Source organism: Herpailurus yagouaroundi, unplaced genomic scaffold, assembly GCF_014898765.1.
Source record: "Herpailurus yagouaroundi ecotype Mexico unplaced genomic scaffold, PumYag 206, whole genome shotgun sequence".
Lineage (NCBI taxonomy): Eukaryota > Metazoa > Chordata > Mammalia > Carnivora > Felidae > Herpailurus > Herpailurus yagouaroundi.
The window spans coordinates 1225078-1251551 of NW_024412437.1; the positions used below are offsets into that span (position 1 = coordinate 1225078).

General features: G+C 40.2%; 2 protein-coding genes across 2 annotated transcripts in view; one reads left to right on the forward strand and one right to left on the reverse strand.

The window, feature by feature from the left end:
- Positions 1 to 3855: 3855 nt before the first annotated feature.
- On the reverse strand, positions 3856 to 23402 carry CCDC47 (coiled-coil domain containing 47). Its single transcript, XM_040452068.1, has 13 exons — positions 23217 to 23402; positions 17141 to 17409; positions 16347 to 16454; positions 15664 to 15838; positions 13919 to 14040; positions 13626 to 13691; positions 11196 to 11297; positions 10885 to 10995; positions 10133 to 10218; positions 8759 to 8817; positions 8333 to 8442; positions 7774 to 7941; positions 3856 to 5553 (listed from the first exon to the last, which is right to left on the reverse strand). The coding sequence occupies exons 2-13, from the start codon at positions 17402 to 17404 to the stop codon at positions 5473 to 5475; spliced, it is 1452 nt and encodes a 483-aa protein (XP_040308002.1). The 5' UTR covers positions 17405 to 17409; positions 23217 to 23402; the 3' UTR covers positions 3856 to 5472.
- A 601-nt stretch (positions 23403 to 24003) lies between these two features.
- DDX42 (DEAD-box helicase 42) overlaps positions 24004 to 26474 on the forward strand; it is a 41796-nt gene continuing 39325 nt past the window's right edge. Inside the window, exon 1 of the mRNA XM_040452064.1 lies at positions 24004 to 24151. The gene's annotated coding sequence lies outside the window, so the exon portion shown is untranslated. The remainder of the gene's footprint in view (positions 24152 to 26474) is intronic.

The window sequence follows — 26474 nt, forward strand, 5'->3', positions numbered from 1 at the left end:
CCCCGCCCCGGCTCAGCCCGCGCGAGCACGGAAGCTCCGCCTTCCCCGGCCCAGGCGGGTGAGGAAGCTCCGCCCCACCCCCGCAGCTGCGAGCCAGTGGGGCAGCTCCCCAGCGGTGGGTTCGTCGCCTCGGGGGCGTCCAGCCCCAGGGGAGGGCCTTCCTTTGTGGCCGCGTAAAATGCGCTTCTTCGCTTCAGAGTTAGCTCGGTCCTTGACGGAATCAGACGCAGTCTGTCTCTAACAGAAGGGATCTTTTTCCCCATGTGCGTGGAAGCCGAAGGCATTAGCTCGTCCTCGGTGGGCCCTGTGGGGTTCGACAAGAGCTCCCGGGAGCCTCCGCGCCCCTGCAGCAGGAAGTAGGATAATTTCAATAATGAAGAGTCAGAGGGACTAGAGTAGGGCAAATAGCTGATGACTTGGCTACTTAAAAAAAAAAATTTTTTTTTCTCATTTTGTGTGGCAGTACTTCAATGGAAAAAGCTGTTTCGCACTCTTCTTTGAAGACATCTCAAACGCCCTTCCAGCACCAAACGAGCTGCAAAGGGGAAACCCACTCCTTCTCTGTGCCTCAGATTCCTTATTTGTAAAAGGAGGAAAAATAGCTCAACTAACGTGAACTTTTTTTCCCCCTTCTGGATCTTTACGTCCCTGGATCCTTCCCAGTGCACAACTCTGAGAGACGTTCTGTAGAAACCCGTCAAGCCTAAGCCGAGCTGTGTTGGTCTTGACAGAGGAGGACACAACCAAGTGAGACAGATCTGTGAGACTGCGGTTTTTTCCAGTGACTTACCCTCGGGGTGGGGCGTGTGCCCACAATTAGGTAGCCCATCAAGTATTGAACACTGGCTCTTCGCAACTCTGACCCTCGACACAGATTTGTACTGGTCTAACTTCCAAGATGGGGGAGAAGTTCTGCTGCATCCAAACTGATGGATAAATGATGCTGAAACTCCATGTGAACTTTGACTAGTGACTGATAACGCGCCTCGGGGCCTCATTCAATTTTACATACAGCACTTTGATGTTACCTAGTCCTTTAACATTCCAAAGCACGGCCCTCACTACTCTCTCTCTCTCTCTTTCTCTCTCTTTTTTAAGTAGGCTTCAGGCCCAGTGGAGGCCAACACGGGACTTGAATTCACAACCCAGAGATCAAGACCCCAGCTGAGATCAACAGCTGCTTAACTGAGCCACCCAGGTGCCCCTATTCTATCATGTTCAAATTAGGATGGCGCTCTCTGCAGCAGATGTTAAACTGACAAAGCAAGATGGTAGAAAATGAAGTCAAAATCTTGGCGAGTTCTTCAGAAAAGACCTTCACATGTGGTCTTTGCAACTGAGGGTGCTAGAAAGGTCAGTGCCTTTAGAGATGCCAAGTGATGCAGCCGTCACAATGAGGAATTTGAATACGGAGGCTCCGCCCACCCCCTGTGGCCAGGCAGCTGTCATTTTCTAACTGGATGTTAATCAGGTAAGGAGGTTCCAAGGTCTCACCATCTTCATGATTGCCCACAAAAGCTAGCTAGAGAAACTTTTGGCCCAGACTTTGTGACTGTTTCAGGGAGCAAATTTCCACTGACTTTAGTTTTCCTTGCGAAAGCATCTCCTAAATCCAGATAGCTTAGAAAACCAGTGTTAATGGAAGGTCAACTTTCAGAGTTTACAAAGTCTTCCTGCTTTGCTTTTGACTTGTTATGGGCAAGTTTTGCTTTGAACTCTGCGCATCCAGTTTAAACTAAGCGCAATGGCCTCTTCAAGATAAATGATTAGAAAGGTAAGGTAAAACCAATTGCCTAGAATACTCAAGTGAGAGAAATGCTCATGATACTTGGTTTTAGTAAATTGGGCGGGATTATTTAACTTGTAGAACACCTTATACGTCAAAACACATTATACATGGTGTTTGTTAGGTCCTCTGAAGAGCCATTTCAGAAGGGGGAAGAGTGGATAATGCCCACTTATAGGGGAGGAAACAGACTTGTTCAAACACTAAGACCGCACCAGGGTCCCTGCCTACAAACCCAGGGCTCTTTCCTAAAGCGGAAAACTAGCTTCCAGCTTGGCTACAAACTTTCTAAGTGATACAGTTACATGCAAAAAAAAAAAGATGCAGAAGAAAGCTATTTGAGCACTTAAGTTCAAAATGTGATAGGAAAGCTGTTAAGAGTTCTCCCTCAAGCAAAACTGATACAATAACCTAGGCAGATGAACTATCTGATTTCCAAATGTAACTTCCCACAGAACTAATCACTTAAAAAGGCTTGGGTGTCTTTTAAGTAAATAAAAGTTATACTATTTGGATAAGACCAAATAGATGAAGTTAAAGAAGGCAGTTAATTTTAAAAGATGAAAATGAAAACACAATAGCCATTAAAAGTGGTACGGTAGATGCAAGTTTCTGCCTTTTAGGGAAAAAAAAAAGTCAGTTTTCTTCTGAAATCGGTATTACTTCTCAGTTAATGGAGCTGAGAAGATGGCATTTAGCTTGTCCAAAGATTAAAACATTACACTTTCTTCCAAATGCAAATAAATCTTTTGCTGGTCACCAAACTCCAGAAACGGAGAAAAGTAATACTTTTCACTATTGTTTTAGCAGTCTGTACTAGAAGCCACTCCTATTGGGTAGAGCTGCCTCCTCCCTTTGACATCCTTTAAAATCCTTCAAGATAAGTAGAAATAGGAACAGTAAGGAAAGAGAATCTGGGATAATACAGTATTTTACTCGTCCCACGAAAACCAATAAATCCACTGTAGAACACTGCTCTAAATAATTTTCACGTTGCCTATTCCCACTGGACAGGTGGAATGAAATACCAATCAGTGTTTTCCTTTGGTCTACTTCCCATCTAAAAAACGAGTTTCACAGCCAGTGCATGACAGGGAAAGGTTCTATTACTAAGGAAACAGAAATGTATATCATCCACGCCTCATTCCAAAATACCCTGTCAGATTTTGCAGCTAAAGTTAGAGAACTCTGAGAAGATCTGCTTGGTTTCCATTGGGATAAAGGTAAGCAAAAGAGAGTAAAGCAAAGATACACCATTTGGAGAATAGTCCTAGATGATACAGAATCTGAAACAGGCTCTAGGTTCTGAGCTGTCAGCACAGAGCCCAACACAGGGTTTGAACTCCTGGACCGTGAGATCATGACCTGAGCTGAAGTCAGACGCCCAACCGACTGAGCCACCCAGGTGCTCCCTTTTTTTTTAATTAAAAAAATTTTTTTTCTTTTTAATGTTTATTTTTGAGAGAGTGTGAGCCAGGGAGGGGCAGAGAGAGGGAGACACAATGATACCTTACATTTTTAAAGTGCTATAGTTCATAAGAGAATTTTACACATTACCTCTTAGTGTTGACCTACCTATGGAGTAGGAAAGAAAATAATTACTATCCTTACTTTCTAGGAAGAGGAACAGAACAGAGACTCAAAGAGGCTGGTGACTTGCCCAAAGTCAAGGGCTTAGTATTGATTTTGCTGGCACTAAAGCCAGGTCTTTATCTTCCCAGCCAGTGCCTGTTTTGTCATTGCTAAGCGCCCAGGCAATGCAGAAAAGGAGGGCTTAATGGTTTTCCAATGTGTGACAGTCAACAATATTCTCTCATTTATAGGAGAAAGAGATAATGGTGCCTTAACTAAAGAGGGGGGACTTTGAGGAGCCTGTTAATAATATATATGGCTCTAAAAATAGAAAACATTCTAAAAATAACTGGTAACAACTAAGGGATTAATATCAAGGCCAACTCTTTTGAAGGAAAAGCATTTCAGTGCTGACTTCCGTGGAACAGAAAGAACACTTCTATGAGCTTATACTTTTAATAGGGCAACCCCAGAAAAGTAAAGGCGGCACTCTGAGATTTTTGTGAATTAGTTTAATATATGTCCATAGGTAGTTCATATGAATGCTTTAAATTACAAAATTAGCTGCCATGGTCCAAATGTGTGGGACTTTAAGAAAGCTTTTATTAATCAAAAGATAGCTAAGCATATCAACTTTGATTTCTAAAACCTATTTTAAACTTTGTAAAACAAGGCTAATTCTAGAATTCTATAGCATTAAAGTAATTAAATGTTATTTTTGTTATTTTAATAACTTAATTTCATGAACTGTTAAAAAAAATATTACATTTGCATCTCCCAGTTTACACATTTCTGCATTAACTTAGAGAAAAACCCATGTGGAAAGTTTCCATGCAGTTACAAAGGCAGCAGCACATACTGTTTTCACAGCAACTTGTTATTGCCTAAGAACACACCTGTACATAAAGCATCAACAAAAAAATATCCACCCACCCCTCTCCCACCAAAAACCCAACCTTTTCCCATCCCCAGCAAAAATTACCTGGTACAAGCAGTGACTTAAAAAATGCTTTCTTAGTAGGAAGCATTTATAAAATGCAGAAATCTGAACAAGCTAAATGCTCGTGCAGATAGATGGGCCTCTCCTCAAAGAGTTCCTTCCTCAAGAGGCAGAAAGAACTCTCAATAGTTTAGGAAAGCTCATTTTTAAAAGTATATTTATGCATATTCATGGCTATTTCTTTGAAAGAACATACCCAGCCTCAACTGTGGAAGAAACAAAAGCAGAAGGAGAAGCAAAGGGACACAGCCATACACAGAGAATAGAGCTTCTCTATGAACATCCAATAGTTTGCAACAACCAAGAAGGAAAAACATGTGTGACTTCACATAGACCACTGATCTGATCTAGGTGAAGCAGTTAATTTTTCATGCATTTGTTACTCAAGGAAAACATACACCCACTTAAATACAGCATTCACATTGTCATTAGCTCATGGTATCAGGTAAGGAAGAAACTGTGCTCCTGTACTACCTATCCTTAGAATTTTCCATGTACATGTAAGTATCCTAAACCCTATAGATATAACACTGTCATCAGCACCTCCCACCTACAAAACATACATTGAACTACATTATGTTTTGAGTCCCTGAAATTGCACTACCACATATAGTGTTCTAAATTTTACTTTTTTATAAGGTTAATGTACACACAGAAGAAAACACCAAGCAATGTTTATTGTGCAATTCCAATAGTTATTTGTGGAATCTTGGTTTAGAGTCAGTCTTCATAGCCTTTGCAACTACCCAGTTTAAACAAAAAGCAACAATCTAATTATATATCTATAAACGTCATGATATTTCTTCAAACATCAAAGCACTAAAAGCACTGATGATTTGTGTTATAATTTTAAAAATATTTTAACACTACACAAATCTTATATATTCCTTTCATAAAATAATCAAAATAATTTGGTTATTTGGACGAGAATTACAGAAACAGAGTCCTTCCCTTGCATCTGTAACCTCTGTAAAACAGAACAGATGATGAAATAAGGATTTTTTAGTCACTTGGGAGTGTTTGGACTTTAAGATGAGAAAGGGACTGGTATTTTTTGTTCTCTGTGAATTCAGAGCTTCCAGGTGGCACCAGGACTCAGATCTCTGGGATGACTTTACATGGCTTTCACTTTGATTTGTTTCATTTTCATTTGCTTCTTCTCTAATTTCTTTTGCTCACGCCTCAAGGCAGCTTCCTAGAAAAAAAAAAAAAAGGAATCTAAAGTTCTAAGCACACACAAAAAAAAATCAAAACTAGAATACTGACTATATTATTATTCAAAAACCTAGGCTTGTACCATAAATAACATTTGAAAAAATAGTTATAAAAATTCCTTGTATCTATGGTGGTTAAAGAAAATTAGCTTGAAATGAAGTAAAGGTAACTCAAATCTCAAATTAGAAAGAAATTAAACACTACGTTTAAGCAGCCTTAAGCAGCGTTTAAGCAGTAAATCAGAATACTGACTTTTCCTATACTCAGGAAACACCAACTTAACTTTTATCATCACATTTACGTGTATCTGCCAAGGATTTGTACTGCAGTTCAGAAAACCTTAAGATCTTGTTTGTTCAGGCTAACAAGAGATGTTAATTGTGCATCTCTTATTAGCATAGATGTTAAACCTAAGCACAATATTTTGATGTGTAATGTTCAATTGGGAATTTTTATCCTATTTTTATTTAGGAATTACGAGGTTAGATAGAAAGAGAAAAAGAAGCTCCAAACACCTTATTTTGGTGGTAAAAGTCACTGGTTATTATTACCTGTACGGAGGGAAACCTTAGAGGCCAAGCCAAAGTATGACTTCACTGTTGGTTACTAGGGGTCACAACTGATTAAAGATTATTTCATATGTAATCTCAAACTTAATTTTTTTTTTTTAATTTTTTTTTCCAACGTTTATTTATTTTTGGGACAGAGAGAGACAGAGCATGAACGGGGGAGGGGCAGAGAGAGAGGGAGACACAGAATTGGAAACAGGCTCCAGGCTCTGAGCCATCAGCCCAGAGCCTGACGCGGGGCTTGAACTCATGGACCGCGAGATCGTGACCTGGCTGAAGTCGGAGGCTTAACCGACTGCGCCACCCAGGCGCCCCATCAAACTTAATATTTTTAGAGGTTTGGGGTAGAAATGTGCTGAGAAATATACTCCCCTATTGGTATAGGATTGAGAAGATATGGAATAGGGAAAACAGAAGCACGTAGTATGGACAGTTATTGACAGCATAACAAATTACATTTCAAAGGGTGACTTGTAAAATTGGTGGTTTGGGAACTTTTGACTATGTTAGGTTTCAACATTAGATAAGGAAAAACTATTTACCAGTGCAGCAGTGGGAAGCTTGAATGTTTATCCAAACATAGCTGTGCTATTGTGTAAGTACCCCAAAGAACCGAACCATCATTGTTAACAATGCTTTTATTTTTAATGTTAATTTATTTATTTTGAGAGAGTGAGAGAATCCCAAGCAGGCTCTGTGCTGTCAATGCAGAGCCTGATGTGGGGTTCAATCTCATGACCGCAAAAGCAACGACTTGAGCTGGTATCAGGAGTTGGACACTTAACCAACTGAGCCACCCAGGTGTCCCGTTAACACTGCTTTTATAGGAAAACAAAATCAAATGAAAAATGGTGGAAAGGATAAAATGGGAGGAGGCCTGTGGTATCCTGGAGACTGTACTCAACGGCATTAATGACACCACTGCAACTGCAGTGCCCCTCAGCAGCCTCACTGCTTCTTGGCAGCAGGCCTCCTTCATTTCTAAGGATTTTCTTCAGTTCTCGAGATTATTCTCATTAGAATTCACATCTCCCAGAACTTTATTCTCTCTCTTTTTTTTTGACCAGCATTCACAAGGTTTAAAATTTAGAGCTGGACTATGGCATCTTATTTCAAAAAAATGTGAGACTGTGCTGATGTTTAAAACATACCACAACCTATAAAGCTCTTGAGTTTGAGATTTTGGTTACATACAAAATAGAAAACAAAAATACAAACAAAAATATTAGAATTGTCTAATTCTATAATCAAATTAAAAATCTCATAAAACAAGATATATTTGGACACGTACTGGCTTCCATTAAAATTCCTAATTTCTTTCTACTTAAGTTAGGTGTTTGGCTTGAAAAATCATAGTGGAACTTTCAAAATGGAATTGTGCTGGGGAAAGGATCATTTATATCATCCTCCAGGATCACAGACTCAATCTAAGATGGTTTGAAAAGGAAGGATAATTTATTCTCCTTTATAGTGCTATCAAGTAACTAATAATATCCCAAGTACTGAGAAAATGCTAAACCTTTAAGTCTGTGTACATTCCTACACAGAATTACCTTAACAGTCAATATGGCACAATAGGTATCCTAATAAATCCTAGTTTTACCACTAAGCAGGGAGAAGAAAAGTCTTACCTCCAGCCTGCGCTGTTTCTCAGGATCTTCCTCATTCATGATTCGCTCCTTCTCTGCTCTTTTCTTTTCCTCACGCCGAGACTGTGCAGCTTCCTGTCTTTGCACATGTGTTAGCTTCAGGAAGTTTTCTTCTACTCGAGCTCTGTTTTTATCTGCTTTTTGTTTGCCCTTTTCCCCAAGAAACAAAGTGTTTCATAAGAAATCCATTTCAATCCATTTCAAGTCCCCTTTAGTATTCTTTTACTTTTCTTTTTCTTAAGTTGGTTTATTTTGAGAGAGAGAGGCAGAGAAGGAGCTGTCAGCGCAGAGACCAACGTGGGGCTCAATCCCACAAACCACAAGATCATGACCTGAGCTGAGATCAAGAGTCAGACACTCAACCCACTGAGCCACCCAGACGACTGTTAGTATTTTTTTTAAAAACTATTCCCATTTAGTACTTTCAAGTCAACTAGCAAACTAGCAAAGATATAATCACTGAAATCATTGCTCACTGACTCCCCTGGGGGGAAAATAACAATAAAAGGTGCCAACTTATAATAAAGGCTGTGGGTCTTACCTCTCTGTTCAGTCGGAACTTTTTGGCTTTATCGATAGAATAAATCACCATGTTCATCAAGGGTAGCAAAGCCTCCATATCCTTTGGGTAAGTGTTACCTGATCCAGGCACTGGAAAACAAAGCCATTTGCCTATTGAGTTAATGGCAGCATTAATACTTCTGGGTCACCCAACTCTGGTGTTTTTTTTTGTTTTGTTTTGTTTTTAAATAGGCTTTCTCCTTAGTGTCTTAGGCAGCTAAAATGCAGCAGGAAAAAACAAATTAAAATAAATAAAAGGATCTCTTATTGAAGAAACCCAAAAACCAAAAAGGAGGCATGGAGGTAATTTTAAGGTAAGTTTTTGTGGCTTTTAGGAGGGAACAATACTCTCCTTAAGATCGTCTCACAGAAAATGAAGAACTCAGGCTAAGCACAGAACACTTACCATTAAATGTAAACAATAGTGTCCTTTTAGTGTCAGGTAGCTTTAAAGGCTGACCTTCCCTGTCATAAAAGAAAGGCTATTTTAGAACATAAGAAAGATACTTTCCATTCACATAAGTCACTCAATTCACTTAGATGATCAGATACCTGCAAATAATCAGCACAGTATTTGGCTTGGCATCCCAAAGCTGAATAGAATCTCAAAGCCTGAGGGAGCTTTACAGATCCCCTGGTCCACTCGTCTATCTAATGGATGCATTCCCAAGTCATCTTCATTGTACACCTGGGAATTCCAGTGATGCTCCCCAGGCGGGATATATTCCTCTTACCTGGGGAGCCAGAAATGAGCTTGTATTTAAGTATGAGGCCCGCATTTTAAAGAATATGTTTACTTATTTTGATGGATTTTTACGTTTTACTTCCAACTTCTATCTTCCTATAATGAAACATCTTAATTTTGAGTCAGGGCTCAGAATAAATTTATAAATGATCTACTATAGCATACAGAATTTAGTTCCTACTCACCAAAGATTCCTTTGTAATCTTTGACTATCAACCCTCCTCTCTTCCCCCTACACATAAAAGGCTCCATGAATGTCACAATGTGATACTTTGCCCACAGTGTTGTTACTAAGTTGAGCAAAGCAAGGATGATGCAATACTATCCAGAGGCATAAGGACCTGAATAATTTTGACACGCAACTAAAATCTGGATTGGCTTTTAACCCAACTCCATAGTTTATGAGAGAGAAGCCCCTAACCAAAAATTTAGGTCAGAACCAATTCTACACCAAGGGTAAACTTAAATGAGTATGCGCTCCTAAGACAGGATGTGATTTCAAACAAACTCGGGTCCTGAATGTGAACATTCAAACAGTATTACTCTAAAGCCAGAAACTCTTATCACATTGACAGCATCTGATAATATACCACGAAAGAATACAATCACTGAATTATTCAAAGAAGGAAGCCAGAAAGGGCCATGAACTATAAAATGCAGAGACTTGCAATCAAACATAAGTCAAACATCACAGATTCATATTAGAAATTTAAAAAGGAAAGGAAAATCTCAACTACAAAGGACAAAGAGATTAGCAATTACATTTTCTTAGTATTTGCCATTCTGTAAGATTATCATACACCTCACTGAGCGGCTGGTGCATACATTCGGTGACACACAGCAAACTGGGAGGCTTGTCTCCCATAGGTTTTCAGTTACCTTCATGACACATGCAGTCCAAGCAAAGGAAAACTTAGGATGCCTGTCATCAACTTCCCTCATTCGACAAGAAAAACTGCAGAAGCACCTTGTGGGTGTTTCAACACAGAAAGCTAGCGGGGACAGTTAATCTCAATATTTTTATCTCATACGTACTCTTGCATAATTTTTGGACCAGAGAACTGGTCTGAAAAATGAACGGATTCAATCTTGTCAGCATAGTGAGTAAGAAAGTGAACCATCTGAAATAAAGAAAAAAAATTTTTTTTTATGTAGGGTTTGATGCATTTCCCTTTTTTTCATAAAGATATTCACTTTTTAATCCTCCTTACTTTTTCAAAATGGCATTAAGGTTAAAGCTTTTAAAAAATGAAATTTAAGATAAGGGATGCCTATGATGAAAATAGCATCTTTCTTTGGTCATACCAATGATCGAATTTCTTATTGAACAGCTGAAAATACGTCTCAAAATAATGTTCCAAACAAGAATGAAAGCATGAAGATAAAATCTAAAATAGTTTCAGGGGAGTCTTCATAAGCACATCAACTTGAACTTACATGAGAACTGTCTTTAAGCTACTCCGTGTTTTTAAGATACTGAGATGTGCTACTACCATTCCACAATCAATAGAAAAAAAAAATGGACTAAATGCCATGGTGATAAGGATTAATGTTGTAGTCCTTTTACAAAAAACTTGAAAGCCACTAGCAATCCTAGGAATAACTTGCTCTTGGTTTAGAGAGATTTACTTGACTAATCAAGCTATCTTTTTTGACAAACTAATCTATTGCTTAAAGAAGGTATTTTAATGTTTTTGAGGGAAAGGAATAGAGCATTGTCATAAAATGAAGGACTTGTGCCTGTAAATGCTGAGGTCTGCAAATGTTATGTCTTCTATTGCATTTACCTTTGTATCCATCATTCCCTCCGTGACTTCTCCCATCTCTGATAGGATGGCCAAGGAGTCTGGCAGTCCATACTTTGCTCCAGACTTAGGTTTGTCGCTACAGAACTCACTCTAGAGGAAGAAGTAATTGAAGATAAGACATGACATTTTATTATAAACAAACTTTCTTTCTCAAGAGAGTATGTTCTGACCTCTTTCAAAGTGGTGCTTAACGATTCAAGCGATATGATTAAATACCCTATGCCCTCAAGTTGAATGTCTATGTAATAAAGAGGGACAGTTTTACATGTATTTGAGTTGGAACAACATACCAGATCCTGCATCTCCTTCTGGAGTCGCACCAAGGCTTTCCGAGTGCCAACAGCAAATACATAGGTATCCATGTCTTCATCGTTCATGGTTACTTTTATTTGCTTTAAAAACAATTACAAAACTCACCTGTTAGTTTCCTATGATAGCCCCCAAGATTCCCACCCCTTGGTGTGTACATCCTCCCCTTGAATGGGAGGAACCTGTGAAAATGATGGATATCATTCCCATGATTATGTTGTGTCGTGTGGCAGAAGGTTGCTGATTAGATGACCGAGTTAGTCAAAAGGGACTTTATCCTGGAATGATCTAACCAAGTGAGCCCTCAACTCAAAAGGGACAGGGCCCTAGTTGAAGAAAAAAGTTGAAGTGGGAAAGGGCTTATGGGGGGAACCATGTGCCAAAGACTGCAGAATGGCCTTTAGGAGCTGAATGGTTTCCAGTTGGCAACAGTAGGAAACTGGGAACTTAACAACCATGGGGACATGACTTCTGCCAACCACCTAAATGACCCTGAGAAGAGGACCCCATGCTCTAGAACTTCAAGTTGCCGAACATTTAGATTTGCTGGGAGGGCAGTACAATCCAAAGAGAGCCTGGAAGCTCTGCACACCACCTCCACCCCCACACCTTACCTGATGCCTCTCTTCCATGTGGCTATTCCTGAATAGATTTCATTTTTAAATAATCTCCACATCCAACCATGGGTCTTGAACTCACAACCCCAAGATCAAGAGTCCCATGCTCTACCAACTGAGCCAAGAAACTCTTGATTTATAGCCAGGTAATCAGAAGTACGATGGCCTGGGACTTGCAACTGGCATCTATAGTGCGAGCCGTCTTATGGGACTGAGATTTTTTAACTTGTGGAATCTGGCACTAACTCCAAGTATACAGTATCAGAAGTGAATAGAACTGAATTGCTGGACATAAACAGCTGGTATCTGGACAATCAGAGAATTGCTTGCTCATGTTGGAAAATACCACAGAGATAGGTAAATAGTTTTTAATAAACGCATTGGACCAGGGAGATAAAGTAAAAAAACCTAAAGAGCCTGGTATGATAAAACATGACACTATTTGTCATGTTAATCATATTTTAAAACGTCTGGGCCAAAAATGATCAGTATTTCGAAGGGAAGTGTTAGTACAGAAATATAGCAAAGACCTGGCAAGATGGCAGCTATAAAAGGAAAGATTTTCTGCTTTTCCATTGTTGAGCAGAAATTACACAAAACAACACCTTAAAAAAAAACAAACAAACCCAGGAAAAGGACTAAAAAATATAGAAAATCATGTTTGTTGAGGCTGTTTATCTTTGCAGAAAAAAAGGGATAAAATGATTGCTGGCTGAGGGAAAAGAGATTAAATCTACCTCAGGGAAGAACTGAAAAGGATTAAAACAACACTCTAAAGAAGAATTTCCACAAAAAGATAGCTGAAGATGCAGCAAAATTTCCCTTTCTACCTAATCAGATGGTAACTAGTAGGAGAAAGAATGACAGGACTCTTAACTGATGAGTCTCTAAAAATTAGTAGATTGAACAATCAGTGGCCATATTAGAAAAATTAAATGAATAAAAGATAGGTTTGCAACTAAAAATGAGACCTTTAAAATGAGTTTCAAGCCAATGACCTCCCCCTGGCCCCCCAGCAAGTTCTGTGCCCAATGTGGGACTTGAACTCACAACCCCAATATCAAGAGTCATACACTCCAGACTGAGCCAGCCAAGTACCCCAATCCAATGACATTTCAAAGTATCTAATTATATTACTTATACAGCAATTGTTAACCAAATACTGCTTTGTATTTTGACATATATGCAGCCATTTCTTGTTCTACTAGTATATATGAGAGACTGTATTTTTTTGTATTTTGGATTCTTGTAGCATTGGGAGGCAGCACTTACTTATTGAATGAATGGAGAGGGGGGCATGTGGCATTTTTGACAAAGGACACAATCTGCAGATCAACATGTTGATTTAAATAAAGGGAAGAAGGTATACCAAACAATAAGGTCCCCAGATCACAATTTAAGCTCATTCAGCCAAAGACGTATTATTTGAAGCAAAAAATATTTGAAAAGAAACCCATCTTGCTGTCAAGATAAAAGCATACACAAGGCACAGAGTAAGACATGAGGGCAAACTGTCTGTGACAACTATACCCCCCCCCCCCCCGCAATCATCCAGGCTGACTCAGCAAACCTACCTAGTGATACAGTATTATCTCCTTCCCTACAAAAAGCACATGTTCCCACTCCTCACAGTTGGCACCCTAAGTAGAAGGTAATCTGTTGAAACAGAAAAAGGTCCATTTTTGGCAAGGGACACAAGTTGCCTGAAATTCAAACAATCCAGGCAAGGAATGGAATAGACTCTAAGAAGTTAAGAATTCAATGTATACATAGAAAACTATTAAAAATACATACCACTTGATCACTCACTGGTCTCATCATCCGGGCCAGGACATTCAGTAAGTCTTGTCTCTTGAGGAACTGAGAAAACAAGGGAATAGTTGCAACTTTTATTACTATAAAGAAAAGACCTTGAAAGGGGAATCACGTTTTATCAAATATACTCTACATTTACCAGTTAGTAGACAGATAATTTTTAGACCTAATTTAGTCAAAAAAGAAAGGATAAGACACTGAATTTGGACTTGGAATCATACTGGAGAAAAATTAAAGGAAGATATACATTGTACCAGAAATTCTGTACTTACCCTCAGCTGGATAAGCATCCCTTCACAGCACACTCGACCAGAACACCACAGGTTGTAGATATGTTCATTCTCCTGGTTCAGCTTTCCTGTGCTTGTGGCTTCTTTGTTAGTTCCATCATCCCCTAGGGGTAAACCCACTTAATGTGATTCACTGAGAATGTTGGGGCCTAATCACCACATCTTCCTCCATTCTGACCCCCAAATGATCATACCTTTAGTGAAGCAATACTTTGCTATCTTACAGAACTCTTCTTTGGACATATGTTACAACAGATGGGCATCATTCCTTTTAATATTCTTTATTGTCTCCACCAAAAAAAAACTAGACTCCAGGGTGCCTGGCTGGCTCAGTTGGTAGAGCATGCAACTCTTCATCTTGGGGTTGTGAGTTCGAGCCCCATGTTGGGTGTAGAGATTACTTAAAAATATAATCTTAAAGGAGCACCTGGGTGTCTCAGTCAGTTAAGCCTCTGACTCTTGGTTTCAGCTCAGGTCACGATCTCACAGGCTCTGCACGGACAGCATGGAACCTGCTTAGGATTCTCTCTCCTCCTCTTTCTGCCCTCCCCTGCTTGCTCTCTCTCTTTCAAAATAAATAAACTTAAAAAAAATTTTTTTTTAAATTATGGACTCAAGATGACTTATTAATGATGATCTGATTGGAATATAAATGCCTCAGAATTAGATACAAAATGGAGCAAAGTCAGTTTAAATGTCTGTCAAAAGTTAAAACTAAGAAAAAAGAAACTCCTATGCAGTAAATAAAAAATACCATTAATACAAACTATTCACCACTCCCTCTTGTGTATCCTATGGATTAACTTTAACCAAATGTGCTTTTCCAACAGCAACATGGTAACATTGGCATTGAGTTGTATTTTAGATCTAGAAAGACCTCAAATTCCAATCATTTCCTCCCTTCATTTAATCCATTAAGTGTACAAAAGAAATTGCTCGACCTCACAAGGTAAAGCAGACTGACACACCAAATGAAAACACATGAGGGGAAGTGGAAGGCATTAAAGGCTGTTTATTTTTTTTCCTAATTTCCAAGTCAAAAAGTACTCTGAAATACTATGGTACAGTGGAGAGAGCACAGACTTTGAAAGCAGGTAGACTATGTTCTAGTATCATGTTGCAATGTACTAGCTTAGACAAATTGTAACATTCTTGGACTTTAGTTCCTCTAGAAAACAGAAACTGTTTCCAAATAAGTGTTGTTACAAGGATTAAGTAAGAAACAATGTATGCAAAGGACCTAATATAACAAAAAGGCAATCTGCTAAAGAGCTGAGCAGATAGATACTTACTTGCTTACTGAAAGGAAACAAAGTATGAAAGGTCAAACTGAGGTGAAGGTGGGTTGAGTTCACTTTACTCTCTAGGCCACACAAGTCCAGGGGTTCCTCTAAGGTACGTTAGTACGTACCTTCTCAGTGGATCCAAAACTAAAGTTCCCAGAACTTGAGGGAATTCTAAGGGATTTCTAAAAGATGAACTGAAAGCATTTATCAAGCTACCTAAAATGTCAAAATTCCTTACTGACTAATGAAAAATTAGAAAATTACTTCATAAATGCAATTAATTCAGTACATGCAACCTAATAAAAATGGGATCCTTGAGGAAAAAAAAGCATCCTCTTCAGCAGTCCATGAAAGCAGTTAGAGGCTTATACTGAGGGCAACAAATAGTTCTTACCAGGTGGCGTTCGAGCATGGAGCTGGATTTGTATTGGCCCAACTTACCTACTAAGGTAAAGTTGCTCTCCAGAAGCTCTCTATGAGTGTTAAACCAGGCTTGGGCAAGGCGGCTGTTTTTATTCTTCCCGATGATATAATTCATGATGTAGGCGAGCAGACCAGTTACCATCAAAATTTCTAGATAATAACTCTCCCAACTGTTCTGGAGGTGTGCAGGAACCTAAAGATGAACAATCATTCCATTTAATGTTGGCTGAGGCTGAAGGAGATGGAGTCCATCCAACTCATGGGATAAAGGAGAATAAAAAAACCCATAAAGAGAACTGGATAATTTAGGTAACTGTCATTGATCATAGTATACTTTGAAAAATATGCCCATTTTGTTTTCTAGGTCAGCCTCAAAAAGATTCTTTAAGGAAATGTGAGAACAATCAAACAGAATGAAAAGCTGGAAAGCCCTCTGTATTAAACTTGATTCTGAGTCCCACCCCAAATAAATCCAGTTTCTAGTCTTATCATTCCTCGATAAATAAAACTAGGAGGGCCAGAATAAGAACGTAGGGGTTGCTTCTCTAGGTGTGGTTTTATCAGAAGAATTGATGACAAACTCTTTCACAGCTCCCACCATTACATCAACACCACCTACATGTCACTAGTTATATTTCTGGGATTAATGACAACCAGATATTTTGTTGGTTAGTTTGGAATTCAGAATCCTGTATACCTACATCAACAATTGTTATTGGGTCTTTATTTTTGCTAGAAGAAGTGTCTGGTTTGTCTTCATAACCTTCAAATTCTTCATCATCATATGGCTCACTCTCCGTATCTCCCTCCTACAAAAACGAGGAAACACAATCTGTTTCCCCCTACAAATGTGGCCAGCAATTGCATCTCATTTTTGTAGGCAGTATTTGTAGAGGAAAACAGAACATGTAAGCAGCAGCACAGAACACAGATATTCCATGTTTGTAACAAATGATAACTCTCCGTGCATTTCAACTCTGATACAATTCCCACCCACACATGGTATTCACTACCCCTTCCAGCCAGGCTCTCCATAGGAGAAAAATACAATCCATTCTTCCATCAATGTAAAAGGTGGGAACCTACCAAAAACATTTAGAAGAGTTCCACCTACCAAACAAAAATAAAGATACCAGAGGGTAAGATATCACTCCCTAGATGTGGGTGTTACTTTTTTTTTTTTAAACGTTTATTTATTTTTGAGAGAGAGGGAGTGTCTCACTCTGTCTCTACAGAGTGAGAGCGGGAAAGGGGCAGAGAGAGAGGGAGACACAAAATCTGAAGCAGACTCCATTCTCTGAGATGTCAGCACAGAGCCCGACATGGGGCTTGAACTCACAGACCACGAGATCATGACCTGAGCTGAAGTCAGACGCTTAACTGACTGAGCTACCCAGGCACCCCTGGGTGTTACTTTTAATGTCTAGGGAAAGTGTCAGTTACAAATTTTCCCATGGTTCCACTTTCCTAAAAAAATCAAGAAAAAGAACTTCACCTGGGTATCTGCATCTTCAAAGTCTCCTTCTTGGTTTTCATCCTGCCCTTCCAACTCCACGGTGGTCTCATCTTCATCATCTTCAGTAGTTATCACCCGTTGAGGAGATTCAGTAATAGAATCTTCTGTGACATCTTCAAATTCAGCAAAGTCATTATCATCATATTCCACTATGTCTTCCTCATCCTCAAAATCATCAAATTTGGCTTCAGAGACACTCCCAAACACCAAAAGAACAACACAGAAAGCAAGGAAGGCTTTCATTGCACCTTAAAAATGAGTTAAAAAAACCAAAAAACAAAAACCCTTAATGGACAGCCATTCTGCACATACCAAATTTTGTAATAAAAAATACATCTATGATTCTCTCCTGCTTTAAAAAAATTTAATACTATTCATTTCAAATAGTGTTATATAAAGAGCAATGGTGAGGGTCAAGAGATCTGGGTACTAGTCTGGACTGTGTCACTACTTATCTGTTAAATCCTGGACAAGTCGTTTAATTTCTTTAGGTTGGTTTCCATTAACACTGGGTATTAAGTTTTGTTTTGTTTTGTTTTGTTTTTGAGAGCCTATAAAAGCTTTATATAGGAACTGGGAAGTAGTATAATGAAATAAGAATGAGATCCAACTATTGATCTATTAGCAGTAATACATGGATAGAAAAGCTACTCATCCTTAGATCAACTTTGTGTGTATCCGGATATCTGAACATCAATAATCAAAGCACATGTTTAATATGCAAAAGTTCTAGGCCCTGTCCTAAAGGCTTTACAAAAAGCAACTAATTTAATCCTCATAACAACCCTTTGAGGAAAGTAACATATTAACATCCCCATTTCACAGACAAGTAAAAGGAGGCAGAGTAACACAACTAGTTACTCTAAGTAACACAACTACCAAGTGGCATAGAGCTATGATTTGATCCCAGTTATGTCTCCAGAATCCCTACCATATGAACCACTTCTCAAGTGGCTTCTCAAATGTAGGCCAGTGACTATGATTTTTATATCACTTACTTAAAGTAGTAATTAAATAAATAGAATTAAATTCATCAGTATTTCACAGCTTTCTAAAAAGAACACTAGATGTTCCACCACCCAAATAAGTTTCTGAACCAACAAATAAAATGAAATCAGATCTGTGACAAAAATGTGCCAAATGATATGAAAACATAGAGGACAATGAAATCATCTTATCAAACAGGTAAGGCTTTACCAAAAAAAGGAGAACATTTGATCTAGAGTTCGAAAAGTAGTTAGATTTAAACCATCAAATCTATTTAGGCTGTACTTCCAGTCCTCATCTCTCATCTAAACACCAGCCCTATAGCACCGATTTTCTAACAGACACATCCATTTTCATGTCCTACAGACTTTTTTTCTGTACAAGGTCAAATAATAAACATTTTAGGCTCTGTGAACAACATATTGGTCTCAATTGCATATTCTTTTTTAAAACAACCCTTTAAAAATGCAAAAAAAAAAAAAAAAAAAAACCAAAAAACCAAAAAAAAAAAAACCAAAAAACCCCATTCTTATTTAATAGGCTATACAGAAACAGTCTGTCTCTCAGGCTGCAGTCTGCTGATTACTGCCTGACAATCATCTCAAAATCAACAGGTACCTGAATTTCTCCATTAATATCAATCCCATTTTTCCAGTCTTAACTTGTTGAAAAGGGTGACATATTCTAATCCTTGTGTTTCCTTCTTTGGTTCCCAAAGTCACCATGATAATCCAAGTTACCATCACCTGCTGAACAATCAAAGTATTATCCTAAATGGTCTCCCCATCTCAACTCGCTCCCTACTTCTCTTACCAAAAAAACTGTATCATCTTCCTAAAATACAACTTTTGTTACCTAAGAATTCAATAACCACCAGGGGCGCGTGGGTGGCGCAGTCGGTTAAGCGTCCGACTTCAGCCAGGTCACGATCTTGCGGTCCGTGAGTTCGAGCCCCGCGTCGGGCTCTAGGCTGATGGCTCAGAGCCTGGAGCCTGTTTCCGATTCTGTGTCTCCCTCTCTCTCTGCCCCTCCCCTGTTCATGCTCTGTCTCTCTCTGTCCCAAAAAATAAATAAATGTTGAAAAAAAAAATTAAAAAAAAAAAAAAAGAATTCAATAACCACCAAAGGCTAACAAATTCCTACAGAATATTATAAACTCCTCTGGCTTTTACTGCTTTTCAGAAGATGATCCTACCATATCTAATCAAATTACCCTCATTGAACATATCACCACATCAGATTAACTATGGCAAGAGAAGTAAAACATGATTCCTGAATAATCATAAATTTGCATGATACTTTAGCTTCAAGGATATGTGTTACAATATTATGATAGTAAAAAATTTGCAACTCTTAGGTTAAACTATGGACACATACAAAAAATAAATTTACTTTTTGTCCATTAAAAATCATTACAAATAGGGCACCTGGGTGGCTCAGTCGGTTAGGTGTCCGGCTCTCCATTTCCACTCAGGTCATGAGCCCCACATTGGGCTCTGTACTGATGGTGCAGAGCCTGCTTGGGATTCCTCTCTCTCCCTCTCTCCCTACCCCTCCCCTGCGCACACACTCTCTTTCAAAAAAATAAACAGTGCTCGCTTCGGCAGCACATATACTAAAAAAATAAACAAAAAATCGTTACAAATGAAGCGAGAAACCTGTTGTTTTAGAAACACATACACAAAACCAAAAAGGTTTAGAAGGACATAAATATAAGTAATTATTTTGTATGGTAAGATAACAAGCATTTTGCCTTTACTTTTTCTTTTTTTCCTATGATGTGTTTTTGTAAAAAAAATTCTCTTAAAAACTAAAAGCATGGTTCCTGCATGAAAGAAGGTGCTGCAGACTATGGAATAGCTATATCACAGACTCCTGAAATAATGTATTTTAAAGTCTGGTATGATAGAGCACTGGGTTTGTAGACCCAAGTCAGAGAAATTAGGCTAGAAAGGACAGCAGGAGCCAGATCATGATGGTCCTCATTTAAATACCACACTAAGAAGTCTGGATAATTAGAATCACCTAAAGGATTTAGGTAGGAGTGGCACTATCAGATTTGCAAGTTAACCCTGACAGCTCATATACAGGAAGAATTGGAAAAGCAGAAGTGTTGAGATAGTCAGAGAAGATTGAACTGGCAGTGGTATTGGGAATGAAGAGGAAAACAGATTTGACAGATACTAAGAATTATACATGTCAGCATACAGTGACGGGATGTAGGGGATGCGGGAAAGGAAAATCTGAATGATCCCAAATTTTGGCTTGATTCATAGCCAGACAAAGTCATCCTTGAGATAAAGAAAAAAGCGGGAGGGGGAAGACAATAAATTAAATTTACTGCCTGTTGAAAAGTCTGGAGTATGTTCAGGCAGTATGTTAGATGATTAACATTTATCTCTTGATTTTCACAAAATCCCTACAAAAAGTATAACTATTTTAGAGAGGGAGAAAAGGAAGTATTTGAAATACTTATATTGTGTAAGTATTGTATATAATACTTATAGAAGTATTTCAAATACTTATATTTGAAATGTAAGTCTGGAGTTCAGCATACAAGTCTAAGATGCAAACAGAGACGGTGCAGGAATGGATGAGATCACCAGGGAGTATTAAGAGTTAGGTTTAAAAAAAAAGCACCAGGACACCTGGGTGGCTCAGTTGTTAAGCATCCAATATCAGCTCACGTCATGATCTCATGGTTCATGGGTTCAAGCCCCGCTGACAGCTCAGAGCCTGGCGCCTGATTCAGATTCTGTCTCCCTGTCTCTCTGCCCCTCCCCCACTTATAAACATTAAAAAAAATTTTTTTTAAAGCACCAAAAACTCTTGAAACATATCATTACAGCTAAGAACTGGAATGGGAAAGTAAGGAATGGTTAGAGAAAAAGAAGAGACTCTGGTCAAAGAGGTAACATAGAAGTCAAAAGGAGAAGTATATTTCTAAGAAGGAAACAGAGCTCAGTTTCAATTGCTGCAGAAAGTTCAAGTAAGATATGGACCAGAAATTTCCAAATGCTAACAATGAAATCATTATTGGCAACTGCAGGGAAGTGGTTAGGATGAAAATCAGAATGCAGGGAGTTTAGTACTAACAGGGTGAGTGGTGGCAAAAGGGAGTATGCACAACTCTTCTTTTTTTTTTAAATGTTTATTTATTTTTGAAAGGAGAGTGTGAGCAGGGGAGGGGCAGAGAGAGAGAGGGAGACACAGAATCTGAAGCAGGCTCCAGGCTCTGAGCTGCAGACAGAGCCTGACACGGGGCTTGAACCCATGCACTGCGAGATTATGACCTGAGCCGAAGTTAGACGCTTTATCGACTGAGCCACCCAGGTGTCCCGATACACTACTCTTTCAAGGTGCTCTGGAACAGTGAATATTCTATATCTCATATTTACAACACTGTAAATTCTTTTTTTTTTTTTAAGTAGGCTCCATGCCCAACATGGGGCTTGAACTCATGACCCTGAGATTAAGAGTCTCATGCTCTTGTGACTGAGCCACCAAGGTGCCCCAACAACACTGTAAATTATTAAAGGAATCAGTTCAATCAAAGGTTATTGCCTAATACCTTGCAATGCAAGGCTGCTCAAGAAATATACTCAGAACTGAACAAAGTTCATAAAATTTGAAAGGCACAAATGATTTGAGAAATGCCATAAAGGACAGGCTAATCCTTTCCAATATCTGATCTTTAAAGTTAGCACCAGGGGACATTTTATGGAAAAACATAGTTGCCTTCTCAACACCAACCTCAAAAGAGGTTTGTGATGTGTCTCCAAACATTGTTAGCTTCCTTTAATTATCTTTATTATAGTCAAAATTGGAAGAAATATGAAAAAGAGTATGTACTTTGGTGGAGTTACATTTAGTTTAAAACATCAGCCCTACCATTTACAAGTCATATGATCTTAAACTAATTACTTAAAATTCCCTGTTCCTCACATACAAAAAAGGGATATCCATTCACTACATGCCTCATAGGGCTGTAGTTGCTATTACAGGAGATATGTGCCTGGCACATGTAAAGTATTCATTAAATACTAGTTCTCATTATTTCCTTCCCCTGTGCCTTAGGAACACCCTTTAAGATTTAAAAACCTTAACTTTTAGTGCTTCCCTTTTCAGATCCCAGTTTTATACTTTTTCAAATAGATGCAAATAAAGATTAACATTAGCACAGTCAACTTGCTTAACTGCCAAAAAGTCTGTTCATTTCCAATTGAACTTCCACTTAGAATGTTCACACCATAGAAACATTTGAAGAAAACTCATCACTGTAACAAGCCGCCTTCAAGGTTATTTAGGTTAAAATTATCCAAGTCACTTATACCTTGGCCTTCCCTCTGAGAAGTTTCTCAGCTGCACCTGTCATTTCATTTCTCAAAAGCACAACTCCCTGCCAGGCCACCCAGTCCTGAGAGTCCTGGGGCAGGGAACACAAGCACTAACAAGTCTGGTTTGATTATCTCCTGCTAGCTCACCAGGCAGTCTCTCCAAAACTGGATCTGGACTTAAAAACCAAAGAGGAAGAAGTGGAGAAATCACTCCTTGTTGTCGTTTCAGATTAGGCCTTTCTGACAACTGCCAGACTATGAGACTTCTGGAAAACATGCAGACATTCCCGTGTCTCTTTACACCCGTTGGATAAAAATACTTTTATGTTAGAAATGGCCACAGAAATTGTTGCTTCTGTTAAACCACCAGGGTTTTTCCACGGAGAGTCAATTCATCCCAACGGCCATACTCCATTCTTCCTGCTGCACACTTTAAGCTTCCTGTAACTTTGCCCTTCTAGTTGGCATCTGCCCACAGCTCTGCGGGTAAGTTCTCAAAAACCGTTAAAATCACTCCAACCTCGAAGACCAAAAGAAAATGGGCTTTGGTGTGGGCAAAGCTTGTCTTTTGTTTTTAAGGTCAGCAGAGGTGAGAAGAAGCGATCCATGTCACCCTGAGCCTGACAGGGGGGTTGGGTGGGAATCAGGACCGGAGTAGGCCACGCAACTTAAAAGTCACCGCTCGGTCTGGCCCGGCCCCACCGACTAACGCGTCATGGCCCGTTTCCTACCTGTACCGGCGGCTAGAACCTAGCCAAGCGCTCCTGCAGCCGTCGTTTCTCCGCCCGGCCGCCACCTGCGCGATCACCGAGATTTCACCACTCCCGATCCCTCTAGGACACAGCCGTACCAGGTAGCTCAGTCACGCTGAGCCACTCTTCACGTACCCTCCGCTATCCGTTACGTAGAATGCGTGCGGACTGTCCGCGCCTGCGCGCAGTTGGGGAGCGGGGGCGGGACGCAGCCTCGGGAACCGCGCGAGACCTCCTCCTCCCCCGCCCAGCTGAGACAAGGTGGGGCTGCTGGGAAAATTACATAATCCCGGCCCCCTGGCCGGAACCGCCCACGCTGTTCCCAACCCTCTCCACTAGGGTTCAAATTGTCATCACTCTGAGCTGGTGCTCCGGAAGCTAAAGGTGGCCATGCTCTATGGGACCACGTGGCTAGAGGCATGCAGAGAAATGTTGCCTAGGTCGTATTTAAAAAGGACCAGAGTTTAGGGAGTCCACAATTTTATGGATAAGTGGTTTCCGCCCAAGGCCTTTTCTTGAGATTTCTAGGCGGCTATCACTGCTACGCTTTATTCACCCGTAGGCCCACTTCTCGGGCTACAAGCACTGCCCCCCTCAAAGCATCAGTGTCCGGAGAGTGAAATTCTGCGAGGCGTTCTGGAGCTTTAAGGTCCGGAGCCCGCGGCGCCTTCCGGGACCCGTAGCCCGAGGCTCCGCCTTCCGGCCCGCTCTCTCGGCACTGCGCATGTCAGCTTTGCATTCCCCTCCCCCCGGTCAGCAACGGGCCGAGAAGCGGCGGCGGCGGAGGCGGCGGCGGTGGTGAAGGGGGCGGAGAGGAAGGAGCGCGGCGGACGCGGCCTGGATCGCGCGTCCTCTGGCCTTGGGATTCTCCGCGTCGGCGGTAGTATCAGCTGCCGCTGCAGCCAAAGCAGCAGGTCTGTGCGAGGAGGTTCTGGACTCAGGGTCGCTACCCCTCGGGGCCATTGGAGGCAACTGCGGGGCCTAGCGAGGGCCAGGGAACCGCGGCCTCGCTTAACAAAGAGTCTGCGGAGCTTTGGGGCACCGGAGACCCAGGGGGCCGGGAGGGGTGGGAGTGCGAGGCCGAGGCCTCTAGGGGTCCTCCCCAACCTCGTTGCCCTCCCACGGCTCCCGCTTCTCCCGTAACTCTCATTCTGGCCCAGTTGGCGGCTTTCCGGAGGCGGCGCCCGCCCGTCCTGCTAAGAAAGGGATTTGCAGGGTGCCGGTCTCTGGGCAGGGATAGCCACAAGGAGGGTTCTTACCCAAGTCGGCAGCACTTGGCAGATGCAAGCCTCCAAATCGGGGAGACCCGATAGGCAAAAGTTGCCAAATCGGAAGACAGAAACAAGTGATCTTTGTGCAGCCTTGAGTACATCACTATCGTCGCACAAACTTTTTTGCGGCCTACTTAAGAGCTTATCTGATGCGAGTAAATAATTTATGTGGAGTTGCAAGCATACACACCAATACTATAAGGAGGAACTATCCTACCAGTCGAGTATTTGGGGGAATCCTAGCTTTCCTTATTACCTTAGTGGTGATTCCCCCTTTGCTCCTCAGTTGTTTAGGTGGTCATTTAATTTTCTCTAGTTGTATATTGGGTTTTTTTGGAAATGATATCTTTATGTCCATTCTCCATATGCACGCCCTGGAGCTCCTAAAGGGCAGATATTATGTCTTAATTCACTTGAACTTTCCAGAACCAAGCTCAGTTGTGGCACATAGGTGAGCAATACGTGTTTCATACAAAAATTAAATTTTAGACTTTCAGCGGTGGGAGGGGAAAAGTATGTTGTATGTTCCTTTACCTAGAAGGGGAATTATATGGCCTAATCTGCAGTTCATTCAAGGAATATTTTTATTGACATTTGCTGCGTGCCTGTTTTCTAGCACTGTTCTACGTCTGTGACCCTTGCCGTCCTGCGTCTTACTTTATAGTGGGGGGAAGAGAGATAATAAATAAATAAGTAAATTATACTGTATGTTAGAAGATGATTATGGATTTGGGCTTAAAAAGGGGGGGGGGCTAGAAAGAAGGTTGGGGAGGCATTGCATTTTGAAACAGGGCGGTCAGGGAGATCAGTACAAACAAGCTGATATTTAAGTAGATGAGGGAGTGAGCCCATTAGTATCTGGGGAAAGGAGGGTTCCAGGCAGAGGGAACAGCAAGTGTAAAGACCTTGAAGAGGACAATGCTGGCCTGTTAGAGGAACAGTTAGAAGACCATTGTGCTTTGGACCACTGTGAGCAAAGGAGTAGTAGGAGAGAAGGTCAGGGAGGATCTGGAGGAGGAGCGCCAGAACAACTAGGAACTTTTAGGCTGTTATGAGGATTTCGCTTTATCTCTGCCTGAGTTGGGAATCATCTGAGGCTTTTGAGCAGACGAGTGGTATGATCTGACTTACATTGTTACAATTTATTGTAATTCACAGAGAAATGAATTTCTTTATATTCTAATTTTATCAAATTCATATGATCATCTTAGTTTCTTTAAGCTAACGGAGAGGGAAAAAAGGCTTCCAGAATATATGTAACCAGAATTTACTCGTATTTGGCTTTAGAAGAATATGAAGAAATTCTTGGGTTTTGTATAGATTCTAATTTAAGCATGTATAGTGCCCAGTGTATAGTGTGTGAGATGTTCTCAGGGCAGATTATTAGAGTGGATGCAAATCGTCACTAGAGGTTTCTCCAATTCCAGAAACAAATGATAAGTAACATGGTTTTATAATCAATTGTTTTGTAGTCCACTGTTGTTAAAAGTCATTTAGATCAGATCTTATTTTTCACCGTTGCCCAAAACGTGTACCCTAGCCAAATTATCTTCCTTATGTTCCACGCTTATGCTGCCTTTGCTTATTCTTCCTAACCTTGGCTATATCTAGCTTTCCTCCTTAACATGTTTTCTTTCTTCACACTTCTCTAATCAGCTTGCATCTTTCTGTGCCTGGGGTTCTAGCTGTCTTATGAAGCCATCCCCACTTGTCAGCTCTTCGTGATCTCTGACCTCTTGAGTGTCTTGTGGCACTTGTATGGGATCCCTGAGTTGAAAGAGATTAGAGAGCTCTGGCTTGATATTCTCCATTTACCAGTGGAGAAATTGACTTCTGGAGAAATAATAATAATAACGATAAACATGATGGCTAATACATATTGTGCACCTGCTATGTGTCAAGCTTTCTTGTAAGTGTATTTTTCTGTAGGAACTCAATTTTTCATACCAACCCTGTCAAGTAGGTG